Genomic DNA, 13,579 nt, shown 5'->3' with positions numbered 1-13,579 from the left:
TTATGAGACAACAAGACATTTCTCAAAGGGGTAATAATTAAATTTCACTTAAGAAAACATCATTTAACACTCTGTTTGAAACAATCATTGCATTCTGACAGTGAAAAGCAGAACAGAAAATGCCAGAAAAATAAACATTTCAACCATTCCTATATGACTTTCAACCTCAACATGTGTCAAGAATGACTTTTTACAGGTCTGTTGTTATGAGAAACATACTCCAATTTAAATCTTTGCATCTTTTTTATTAACGATATGAGGAGTGCATGTCATATAAAACTTGTTTTCTAAAGCTTTTTTACCCTTTACATGCAATGCGATGTCACAATGAGTACATCCACACAGCTCTAACAATACTAGGCAAAGCATATAAACAATGCATCATTATTCAAATACCTCTACACAGTATAAATAAACTTATAAAACAAATTATATTTTACCAGTCAGTACTGTCAGTATAGCCCTTGATGATGGAAAGGTGTGGTGTATTAGAAAAATGAACTGTTTCTGCTAAAGGTTCACTCATAAACACTAAGAATGTCTGGCCATTAATCACCTAACTTTGCTTGTGGTAACAGCAAAAAAAAGTGGCAAAGTCAGAAAGACCTAAATGCAAATAAAGAAACAGATGAAAAGAAAGCAGACAGACACTTTTACCTCTTCCCCCAGGAGCAGTGAGCATAATCAAATCAAAACCACATTAGCCTGTCTTCAACAGAAATTGAGATATCAATATCAAGCAAATCCCATCTGCCTGGCTCCTCCGCTCTGCAGCTATAGGAAGAAAGGAGAGCAGATGAGTTGGAGCATAAACAAGGTAAGGCTTTTCTGTCTTGCACTGAAATCTGACAAATGTCAGTTTGTCTGGAGAACAGAGAGGTTTTTTTTTTCTAGTTATGTAATATTATGACAAAGATAGCTTCTCTGTGACTGTCAATGAAACTCCAGGGGCTCTCATGAGTCCCTGAAGGGGACTATTTTAGCTCCTTGCACTTTCTCGCAAACAGTTTTAACTCTCCCATGGCCTTCGGGTCAAATTGACCCAAGATTACAAGGGTATCCCTACCTCTCTTTGTTTCTCTGTCTCTCCTTTAAGGGCTTCAGGAGGGTTAAATTTATCAGTGTCCTAGTCTAAACTGAATTCACATGTGTTTTCTTCGCAGTTCTCTCCAGCCACTTATCTTTTTATCTTCACCCACCTTCTCAGTGCCTACTCATTCCTTAGAAAACATTTTCCCAATGCTATTATAACTCATGTGGCTCAGGTGATGTTGCCTTGGGGCTCACATTATGCTGCTGTCAACCCAGAGCTGAAATCTGAAAAGAGGAGCATTCAACAAGGTGCATGCGCCTGTCCACCTCCACATTCCTCTCTGTGCTTGTTTCAAGAGCCCCTTGATAAGGTTCTCCTTAAAAAAAAGGAAATCACACACAGGAGGGAATACCACTAAGGCAAAAGGAAAAGAAAATGCTGTGTAACCTTTGCTGACTGAATAAAATCATTTTAAAATGGAAAAATGATTCAAACACAAGAATGCCAGTGGCAGTTCTTTTCCAGTGTTTATAAATAATAAATATCATTAAAGAAATTTTCTTTTCTTTTCTTTTTCACAGCATTACAAGTTTTCGATGATAACTTCGGAAAAATGGCTTTTGCTTTTAGAAAAATAAAAACCTCTCAAGTCAATCTTTTTGCCTCACTGTAATTATTATTTTACTGCTCTCTGATACTGGAAAAAACAACAACAAATGTATCTCGACACACAAACTGCCTCATCCTGTATACAATTCATTGCTGACAACATTTCTTCAGAAGACTATTGTAAACAAAGTTTCCATCTTTGAAAGCCCACAAATCATTAGTGCATGTGATAGTTCCCCCCTGTTTATAAAATACTCAGAGAACAAAATGTATCTCTAAAGTTTAGGCAATGTCAATAAAAATATATTCTATACAGGAATTAATTCAGGATCTGTATGTTTTTATTCTACCCATTCCCAAGGATTGCAAGATGTGCGTCTCTCCCTAAATAACCAAGCCCTTAGGGAATTATTTTTATCATTTCTTCAGATTATACATTTTTACACAAATATTTTATTTCTATATAATGTCAAATATTATGAAGGATTCCACATTATTAACCTTAGTCTGAGTCAGCAGGAAGGAACTTGTTTTGATTTCTTCCACATGCTGTCCACAGCTTTAAACCTGTTTCTGCCTCATGCCAGTAAAATATGAACACCGTATAGGATTTAAAGCAATTTTCAGATCACCCTGAGCTTAAAGTTAAAGATACAGACATTTTCCGTCCAGTTGTTTGATTGCTTTGATATTTGCATTGTTTATACCCTATTTAATCTACAGTGTTATGTGAGAAAGTCCAGGAATGAAAAGGCACCCAGCTGCTTTTATTCTGACCTCTTCTGTCTTGTAAACTGTGGCTCAGACCTCAGTTTATGAGACAGGAGGGTTGCTTGTCTGAGGAAGTTACCTGTTTTATGGATACTGAGGCAATTGCGAAATTTAGTGATAAACTGGACATAATTCTCATCCTGAGAAAAATGAAGGAGGTGGAGGACTACCTTGGGGTGCGCCTGGATAACAGATAAAACTGGAAATGCGACACTGAGGCTTTTCCAAACAAAACAAAAAGTCGTATGAAAATCCCATTTCTCTAAAAGTTTTGGGATTTCACACTTTTGCATCAAGAACATGTTGTCGTCTATAAGTCGGAGTGCACTTGCCTTTGCAGCCACTTGTGGGACAGAACCATTTAAATCAGTGAAACAAAGAAACTGCATCATTAATTTACCTCAAACAAACAAAAAATTGTATTGTTTAAGCACAGAAAGGATGCAGATTGTTAACCCATCATCTCCAGGAAAAAAGATTGCATTTTCTCTGCCACAATCCATCCTGGTCATGTCTTTTTAACTTTTATGCTGCATGGACACATTTCACTGTGAATACATATTTCACAGACATCAAAAAATACAATGATGTCTTGATCTAAAGAGGTCAGAATGGTATGTAAACCATGATGAATACAAACAGAATGTCAGTGACAGAAACTGCCTATCTTAGCTGGTTTTCAGCATGTCTTTCTCCTCTGGTTTTCTGGTGCTTTTATTTTCTGGCAGACATTTTAAATTTTTACGAAAAGCTGTATCCTGCTGTTTAATGTCTCTTTAAGCAGGAAGCCAGAAGAAGGGCCTTGACACACACCAGAATTACACTTCATTTTCTTTTTCTTTTTTGTCACTATAAAGCTTTTATTCCTCATCCCATAGAGGAAGCAACAGTGAGCCATCTGGCACAGCTCCACTGGATGCAACCCTGATCCCAGAATGCATCATCTGACTTAAATAAAGAACACCTGAGAGCATAAGGAATGGTGACGGATGCAGCCCTCAGTTTCCCCTTTTTTTCTTCTCTGACGTGTAAATAGTGTTGTAAATGTCACTGGTCCGAGTGAGGTCATAGAAAGGGCCAAGGCTATAAATTCTGAAACTGAAATCTGGTCTGTTTGCACCCACAATGCTCGCTATGCATGTTTGGAGTGAATAAATACAGTCAGTGTGCAAATCAAACATGACAAACAGGAATTTACATCACATTCCAGGATTTCTTCTCTGTGGGAATTAGTGTGGGAATAGTGGGATCATTGTTTTTGCCCGTCACTTTCTCTGTTGCTGTTTTTCCTAAAGAACTAATAAGAACCAAAGGCTTAGCCCTTTCAAGCACCGGCTAGAAATAACTCAGTGATTCGAGTCTGTTTGCATACAGTGTCTTTGTCAGCTATAATAAAAAATCCACGGGTTAAATAACTGATAAAGAATGTGAGAAAACGCTGCGGTCACAACAGGGTCGGCAAACACAGTGAACACAAATCTCGGGTATTGCTTTTGATACAGAACAAAAGCTCTTGTTATCCTGTTCTGCTGTGTTCAACAGTTGCCATAGCAACATTGTACCAGGAGAGGCTTCAAGATCCGAAACTCGATATAAAGGTTCCTAAATCTGACAATCTGATAGTGTAAACTCTGTGTTTTGTTTCCTTTTTTTAATCCTATTTTCTTATATCATTCCAAAAAACAACGGAGTTAGGTAAAGAGGGGGAAACAACTGAGTGAGATGTAAAAGAGAAGAAGAAAGAAAAAAGAAAAAGCCTTCCGGACGGAGCAGTGGGGAACGGAAAAGGCTCTTTGGTTCAGGCACTGGTGACTGCCAGCAGAGGAAAATACCAGTCAAGTGGATATCCGAGCTCACATTTTTACACTGACAGCTCAAAGCAGCTGCATTCTGGGTCACCAAGCAGCCATTTTACATTCAAACCTATATAGTGATTTAACAACTCTATTTTTTAATTACAGAAGCATTTTCACAAAGGTTTAATTAGAAATATTCCGAGAAGAGATTACAGCACAACTCTGGCTGCAGTCACTGCTTACATGAACAAAAACTCTTCTTTAAATTGCACTGTCCTCTCAGTGCTATTGATTCAAAGGGGGAAAAAAACCATTTCTCTAAATTGCCTGCATTTGTAGTAGGGAAACAGATGAAAAGAAAGTAAAAAGTGATGAGTTCAAGTAAGGATATTTTGTGGATCAGGTCTGATACAGGAGCTTGTTAGAGCTGTCCATACATATTCTGTCTTTGTTCTCCATCTTGTGCCAGTTTGCACATAAATTCCAACTAAAATGTGTCTGACTCGCATGCCTAATTTTTGCAAGTTTTTGCAACTTGTGAACCAAAACACCTCAAAAAGGCAAGTATTATTCAAGCAGCATAGAGCCGGTTTTTATGAACTGGTTTGGTTTGTTATAGTTAGTGGAGATTACCACTGAGACAACAAGAGATTAGGCTTTCAAAAGGACTATATGAACAACGCTAATGTTAGAGTTTCAGAAAGCTTATAAAAATGTGAGAACCAGCTTCTGTGAGTTCCAGTGCCAAAAAAGAGATACAGATAAAGTTATTTATTTTGCCCTTTCATATATATTTCAATTTTTAATGACACAAAGCTACATTTTTTCTTGTCCAGTGGTGTGTTGAGTGTTACTGGAGATTTAGCAGCCTCATCTCATGAATGAACCTGTTGCACATGGATCAGTATCATCTTCTAGATGGGAGGAGGTTAAACTTCTTATGGGGAGGGTGAAAGGGATCTCTCATAACTCTCCCCTGAATTTCTTCATATGGACTCTAAGGAGGTGAGTAAGACCCAGATGACTCTCTCTGCCGTTCTCACCACAAGCTGCAGAGTCTTCCTGTCAGTCACACTGCAGCTGCCATGCTACAGAAGAGAGCAAACTCATAAAACTCCTCTACAAAAGTTTTAGATGTAAACGGAGAAGTCCAAAATGACTCAGTGAGTGTCAGAAACACTGCTCTGTCATATATCCCTATCCACTATCTTTCCCGCTCCTCTGTCACCGTCCAGCTCACACCTCACTCTCACCTCTCCATCTTCTGTCGGGCTTTTCAACCCTCTCCATTTCACCTCCTCCACCTCCCCTCCATTCCACTCCTCCCTCTCCCCTGGCTCCTCGTCTTCATTTTCACTTCCCTGCCCGAGTGGAGTGACACAAACAGGGACAGTTCAGCTGAGAGTGACGGCGCTCCGACAGCCTGATCCCTCTGCCCTCTCCAGAGGGTGTGCAGCTGAGACCAACTCGAACACATCCACACAGAGGCAGCAGAAATACACCCACCTACACACAAGCATGCAAACATTTATAGAGCGACAGGGATCACGTGTATTTACCTCCACACTCCAACTAAGGCGGCACATGTAGGCATGTGTGTGCAACTTTACATAAGCCATCACATTTCTATTCTGCACTAAGAATGTGCTGCAAAAACAGGAAAAAAAGGTGAGGTTAGATAAAAAGTGAACATATGTTTCTGAGTTTGTCAGCATCCAGACTCAACAAGTTTTTTCTGACTTTTAACACTGTAACAACATTTTGAAGAATTTGACAACATTAATAATTAATAACTACAAACAGTTTTTGAGCATCTAAACCATGTGTAATTCTTGCAGGACAGTATTTGTGTGCATGTTACTAAGGTCATTTCAGGGAGTTCTACAGAAATACTAATCAAATAATACGGGCAGGGGTTTTTGGATAATAAAGATCTTGATAAATTACGGAAGTTTCAAGAATTAATCTCACTTTGACCACCGTGGTTTTTTTTTTTTTTAGGGTGTTTTTGTTGGAGTGGAACGTGGTTTTCTAATGGTACTTATTCGCTTATTCCAACACAACACTTGTTGCCCACAACTCTCCCTGAAAAAAAGGGAAAACAATTAAGTCGAAGAGTTTGTTTTTGCCATTATAGTTTATTTTGAAAGGATCTAAAGTAGAAACTATGGTCGCAGGTGAGCTCAGCTTTACTGTCAGTATACGCGCATTCCCTTCCATGGTGAATCATTGGACCAATGAAAACTAAGAAAATTAAGAAATATGAACATCCTCAACTATTAGAATTAGTGGCAGCACAAGACTCTGTACCTGAAGTCTCTGTTTTATTAGGTTTTCAGCTGCAGGACTTGTGGGGAGTAAAATTTAATTCACAGTAACAAATAACCAAAGACAATTTGTATAAAAAATTAACGATTACAAATGAAAGGGTTTTTTTTCTTGCCTATAATCCCCATCCCTAATTTACAGTTACATTCAGTCCAATTATAAAACAATTCAGTCCGAAAATTCAGTTGTATTATGATTTGATTGATTGGGACTGTTAATGAGTTCATACAACTAACTAGATAAAATTGACTTTAAAATCCAAAATAATTAGGTTTGCAGCCTTGTGATAAAAGATAAAAAATATATAATTTTCCCCCCAGCAGGAACAGAAAAAAACTAGTTTCATGCATAAAAATGTGCAATTTAATAGTTATCACAACAGTAATTACAACTGCACCAATTACAGGGCTCATTCATTCATTCATTCATTCATTCATTCATTCATTCATTCATTCATTCATTCAGCCATCCTGTCAGTCAGTCAGTCAGTCAGTCAGTCATTGGGCAAAAGGCTGAGTAAACCCTGGAGAGCTCACTTGTCCATTTAAGGTAATTACAATATTTTTTCCCCCCCTTATACATATCCAGCAGTCCATGAGGCATAACCTCTTTAAGGATTTGTTCTGTGCCAAGTCCATTAGTGTAATCTAAAAAACAAAAGCAGCACTCTGTTTGCTCTCTCTTCCACACACACACACTTCACATATCCCATCAGCACTTTTAGCAGTGCCCTGCTGTTATCTGGGGGGATGTGATGTGCCGTTTCTCTTTGAAGGCTGCTGTCACAAGACAGCTTTATTTCACAAGTCCACCAGACGCGCAGGCCTCTCCGTCACTGGCAGGGCCTTTTTTTCCATCCAAGACAAAGAACAGAGCTACCCAAGCCTTGCTGCCTGGCTGACTGGTTGGCTGGCTGTCTTATTAGAAACAAGACAACAGAGTCAAGACAAAAGGGAGACGCATGCAACCCAGGGAAAAGAGGAAGGATAGAGAAGTGGAGCTTAAGACTTTTTTTTCCCCCTTCAGTGTTCATCATTTGCTGCTGGTTGAGCCTCAATAATAGATTTTACATTAAAAGTTCAGTCAGGGAGCAGCTGATTTTCACTTTCTCCGTCTCCTTTTTTTGAATGTATTTTTTTAGGACCTGCCTGTCACAGTGGAGCGCGATGCAACATCTATATAAACTCTCGAAATAAACTCTTGTAGTTGTGTTGTGAGCATCAGCGACAGAATATCCTGACTGTGAAAAATATGATCAACAGCAGAAGCGGGCTGCTTGTGACAGAATTTCAATGTTTCAGTGATACCACATTTCTCAGCTGTCCCTGCTCATCAGCACGTCTGACAGACGCTGTCAGGTTTGACGGCGGCAGCTCTGCTTAGGTTCTTTTGACACAAACACCGTTGCTCCTAGCCCAACTCTTACACAATCTTCAGAGAGTAAACAAATATATTGACGTTACTGTAAGGTCAGTTTATATGTAGGGTAAAAGGAGGGGGGGGGATCTGGTGATTCTAAATGATTCCAGTGATCGTTCAATCATCTCTTATTGAATGTCAATTTTGCAGAGAAGATTTATTGGTTAGAAGAACAAATGTGCAGTTATCCTTGACTCCAGTTCACATAATCGGGTTCACAACAGATACCTCAGGAATTTTTACTACATATAGATCAAGGTTCACAAAATATATCTTTACTGTCTTTGTAAGCCTTTTCTTTCCTCTTTATGTCAGGCAGTTTAATTTTGAGCTTTAGTTATGCGATTTCTGGAAGGCAGATAGGCCTATGAAAGTACTCTGGGGTCCTTTTTGTCTTCCAGGCACATTTTTCACTCTTATTCGGCCTTTTTTGAGTACAAGAAAATATTTCTATGTGCAATTTAAGCTATCCAAACCAAAACTCAACAGAGCAAACTAGATGTCCAGTGATAAGAATCCACATCTTGCACACACAAACTCAAAAGCATTAAAGTATTTTCTATTGCTGCCGTGTGTGTGTGTCTGTGTGTGTTTGTGTGTTATGTAAACTTCATTATCTCTGTAACTACATCAAATTCTTATCATTAAGCCTCTCTGAGATCATGCAGCACTTGGAGGAACATCAAAGTGCTTCGCAAATACCCTGACAAAGAGTCAGAAATGCACACAGAGCAGACACGCTTCACCTAAACACAGACACACATTCATCAATAGGAACAAACATTCACCAAAAAAGGCTGCGATGGGTGCTGATTTATGACCTCCTGTCACATTCAGAATCAGCCTGAGACCTTGAGTTAAAAGCTGTTTGATTGTATCCTTGAGCTCCCACCCTTCACAGCAGATGCCTCATGAAAATTATATTTCTGTTCAGACCGCCAAGTTTAGCAGTTCATCTCCGCATCCTTTCCTCTCCTTCCAGCTCTCACCCTCGACATCTTTCGCTCGGAACAAAAACTAGTTGCCATGGCTACAGTCATTAACACATCTGGCATGGTTATCTGACGAGCACATGCGCACGTAGAGCAAAACACCGATACACATGGAAGCAGATTTGCTCATGTGCTCCCACAACAAACATCATACATATGTGAAAGTCATTAATATGCATTATTTTTTTTATTTTTTATTTTTTGCATAGTCCTCACTTTCATGGCTGCAGTCAGCAGCTTGTGCGAGGGAGATAATAAGTTGATGCTTGTTGGGGGAAAAACAGTGAGAACTTTGGGTCTCTGTCTTAATCCCATTGCTGAATTTAACCTTCTTTATCTTAATCCAGCAAGAAAAGGAACTGGAGCTGAAGAAGCTTCACGATACTAGTCTTCCATACTGATATTTAGCATTTTGTTTATTCCATAATTCACATTTTATTGTCTTTGCGTAATGAACAAGACCCTAACAAACAATAAATTTGTTAGACTTAAATGGTCTAATGTCTTATGGATTTAAAAATCTGATCTTCTTATAACGCCCAATTTTCTTGAACTGTAACAAAGTACACAAAGGCCAATGTTCTGGTGCCATTCATCTTAAGGTTAAGTCATGAGCCCTTTAACTGAGCTCTAGTATCAGTTAACTCAGCTTTGATTTTTTTGTTTGTTTGTTTGTTTGCAGATTGTTCCAGTTTCACTTGTAGCTTAAATTTTGACTGTAACCAAGTATGGTGACCCAAATTTGAGAAACACAAAGAAAAGATAATGTTTCAGCACCCAGATTTGGAGAAATTTGGCAAATTTGGTGACTTCCAGTCCAGTTATTTCTTTTGGCTTTTCAAATTAAAGCCACTGGGCAGGTGGTGTCAGTGTTGTTGTTGGCAAAAGCATATTTGGTAAAGGTTTTTGGGTTTCCCTCGTCCTTCTGCTTGATAGTTATTACTGGGTTTGGAGAGGAGAATAAATGAGTGCACACTCACTCGAAAGATTAAATTCTGGATATGCGGAGTATATGGTGTGTGGAAAGCTGATGAGACACTGGTTGTACTTTTGGCATTTCTTTGTAGGTTGTGTTTGGTGGCTAAATACTCCACAGGTTTTAGAATACAACTATTCATGTGTATGTGTATACTTATCATAGCTGTTCGTGTTTGTTGTGTTCTACATTTATTAGTAAGGAAAGAGGGGGGTTATATGTTAGACTTTGTTTGGGATTAGGATTAGGGCAAATTTTAAGGTTGGTGGTAGGGTTGCAAAAAGCTTGGCAGAGCCTTAAGATGAGGATTGAGGGTAGCTATAAGCAGAATCAAAGTGAGTTGTAGATTCCCATGAGTTTTATTGTATAGGTTCATCATTGTAAAGATGTGATTTCAAGCAATGATGTTATTATTGTTAATATTGTTGTTATTATTAATTGCAGAACAGAAAGTGTGTAAATGAACAAGTAATTACATAATACCAAGGAAATCTTGAGTTATATCATTTTTTCATTTAATACATTTTCAGATATTTGCAAGAAAATATTAGTTACCAGTTCTGTTCCATAGGTAAACAAAAACCACGTTGCTCACATTTATGTAAGTGTGTGACGTTCCACTGAGAAAACATTATTTACTAAAGTCAGTAGGCTGAAGAACCAGACTAACAGCTTTACTTTTAAGGATGGCCTATATTTGAGCAGCAACAAATTGTTTAAAGTGAACCACATAGTTTGTTGTTGTCAGACTTTGTGCCCTTTTGTTTTGCTTTTTCTGTCCCAGAATCTCAGGGTTCACCTTGAACCCCGTTTTAGCGTTCAGCTCATATGGTTTGGAAATTATTTTTTGTAGGTATGTTGCTTAAAGTTTGTATTTTGTAGCTGCCAGATGAATGCATAATCCCTACATGACAAAAATAAAATAAAAAAAAGATCACGGTGCATAACCATATCCAAAAGATCACTCAAGGAATTCCCACACGTACAGACACACAAACCTACATTCCATGTTATTAGTCAAAACATGTTGTGCTGTGAACACCCTAAATTAACAACCATTAAAACAAGTTTGAAGAACAGCACGACATACACACACACACACGCACAGAACCGTGAAAGAGTCTGACAGCACAACAGATGCCTGTGCGGTGCGTGCATGTTGCTGCCCCCACCCTAACCCCTGAGGACATCCCCCTCGCTCTCCACTTTTCATACCACCGCTCTCCCAGTCCGTCACCCTCAGCTAAACAACCAGACCGACCAGTTGCAACACTGGAAAAATAATAACTGGTGATTGACGCGAGGCATTCTCGTTGGCTTTGGTTGCGTTCCAGGTAAGGCTGAACACATATCGTACACTCGTGTAGGAGCCACACACAGAAGACGGGCGGCAAAACCACAGACAAAAACAATCAGACGTACAGGCTGTACTTTGAAGAAATTGGCTCCTACAGGGCGCAACCTGGAACCTGGGTCATTTATGGGATCAATTATCGGACCAAGCTGGAGCCTTTCTTCATCAAAATAAATGATCAAACATGGAATCGCTTTAAAGTATAACAGTCAAACCCATCTTCTTTCACTTTCACTATCTGATCAATGAGGTTCACTTCTTTTTTCAAACATGCCAAAGACCTTTCACAGACAAATAAAGAAGCTCCCGAAGACAAAGACAGCTCTTCTTTTCTCTTACCTTTTTGCCTTTCTTCTTGCGATGGGTTGCTTTCCCACCGCCTGCCTTCTCCTTAGCCTCCTCACTCATATTCAGAGATCTTCCCCAGTTCCTCTCCTCTCCTCACTTGTGCTTAAATCCAGCATGTAGGAGCTTGTGGGATGAAGCTGCTGTCTTCACTGACAAAACATTGCCACAGAAATGTCCATTTAGGAGCAGTGAAGGAAGAACTTCCATGCAGACTGGGAGTGTGCAAGAAAAGAGGAGAGACTGGGAGGACTGGGCTGATGCTTTCTCCTTCCTCCTCCTCCTCCTACTCCTCCTCCTCCTCCTCTTTTCTCGCTCTCCACATTTGCAAACGCACACTCTCGTTGCGAGCACGCTTGCTGAGGTCCACTCCCACTTGCTGCCTTGGCTGTGCGCAATTGTCGACTCTCTCCAGCACCCTCAGAGGCAGGGTGTGGAGACAGGAGGTAGAGGAGAGAGATGGAAACGGAGGAGGAGAATGAGGAGGTGGAGGAGGATGTTGATATAAATACAGAATGAAGAGAGAGAGAAGAAAAAATAGAACTGAAAGAGTGTATTCCTGGCTGGAAGTGGTGTTGCCTACCTGATGCTGGAAACTGAAGACACTCTAGCAAAAAAAATTAAAGAAAAGAAACACAAAAATGGAAAATAGAATGATTAAATAAAATGTATTTTTTTAAAGGGTGTGTTAGTGAAGGAGAGAAAGGTTTAGAAAGAGAGGAGAACGAAGCATCATCCATGTAGTCTCTTCACTTGGCCGACAGGATGAATTTTGCTTCCTGCTCAGACGCTGTGATCTGAAATGAGTCTACCCTCAGACAAGCCAGCAGAGAGACAGGGGAAGAGAGTGAGAAAGAGAGCGAGAAAGAGAGAGGCATAGGGAGGGAGAGGCTCACTACCACGATGCATCAGGTCCTTCCAGAAAAGGAAGTCTCCCCACTTGCCTCTGCCAGCAGGATCAGCTTACTGAAAACTGGAACTGAGCTGCACCCAACGCTCACTTGGTGACCAGGTTGAAAAGTCTTTTTGTGGGATAAAGACACAAGCTGACATACTTATCCAAACATTGTTCAATATACAGTATAAAAATATTATTGTGACTGACTCTGAACTGACATAAACATCAAACCTCAACAGAGCTCCACTGAAGGAAGCTCTTTGCTAATGAGGCAGAGGGAGAGCAAACCAATCACAGAGAAGAGGAGAAAATGGGAGCAAAAAGCTTTGGTTGAAACAGAACGAGACATGAGAGGGAAGGGTGGGGTGAGCAGAGAGTGAGAAAAAGGGAGGAGAAAATTAATGAGTAAGACGGGGAGGGTGAGGGCAGAATGAGATATTAGAGAAACAGGCAAAATAAGGGGATGAGGAAAGGATGGCAAAACAACTGGGGAAAAAATAACTATAAAAAGAGATGAGGAGCAGGCAGTCACAGAGAAGAAGGGATTGTTGTAACTGTCCCTAAACAACACCTTCTTTATTCACTGCTGTTAACTCCTGTCACCCTCCCTCCCTCCACCTCTTCAGCTGCCATCCCCGCCATGCTGTGAAATGTCAATCTAGCCTCTGCCCCCCAACATGGAAGGACCAAGAGCAGAATCACAAACAGACTTTTCTTCAAGCTGCACGGTCTGAGCTCTGCTTCATAAATGAATGACAAATGCTCAAGTATAGTGTTAAAGTATAGACCCTGAAGGAGTAAATAATTGAAACAGAACAAGTGTAACTGACAAACAGGAACCGGGTGTGCTGTGGAAGCAGATGGGAAACTGACAGAACCAACGCAAAAAGAGTAATAAAAAGCAATTGTGATGATTTCGACAAAAAAATAACACACCCATAGATATAAAGTCATGAAAAAAAAAGAACAAGACAATACTAATGAGACTATCATTCCTTAAAGGAATGCATGTCAGCTTTCACATGTGCCAAAGTTTTAAACTAAGATCTTGCAGGATC

General features: G+C 39.7%; 1 protein-coding gene across 2 annotated transcripts in view; it reads right to left on the bottom strand.

Annotated features, from left to right (window-relative positions):
- LOC108243499 (ankyrin-3) overlaps nt 1-12,425 on the bottom strand; it is a 110,513-nt gene extending 98,088 nt beyond the window's left edge. For both annotated transcript variants that reach the window (XM_037973510.1, XM_037973517.1), the window contains exon 1: nt 11,618-12,425. In XM_037973510.1, coding sequence (XP_037829438.1) covers nt 11,618-11,686 — 69 coding nt within the window. In that variant the 5' untranslated portion in view covers nt 11,687-12,425. The remainder of the gene's footprint in view (nt 1-11,617) is intronic.
- Between the last annotated feature and the right edge of the window lie 1,154 nt (nt 12,426-13,579).

Source organism: Kryptolebias marmoratus, linkage group LG22 (genome assembly GCF_001649575.2).
Source record: "Kryptolebias marmoratus isolate JLee-2015 linkage group LG22, ASM164957v2, whole genome shotgun sequence".
Classification (NCBI taxonomy): Eukaryota; Metazoa; Chordata; class Actinopteri; order Cyprinodontiformes; family Rivulidae; genus Kryptolebias; species Kryptolebias marmoratus.
The sequence above is the reverse complement of the archived record's forward strand: the minus strand, read 5'-3'. Positions and strand labels throughout refer to the sequence as shown.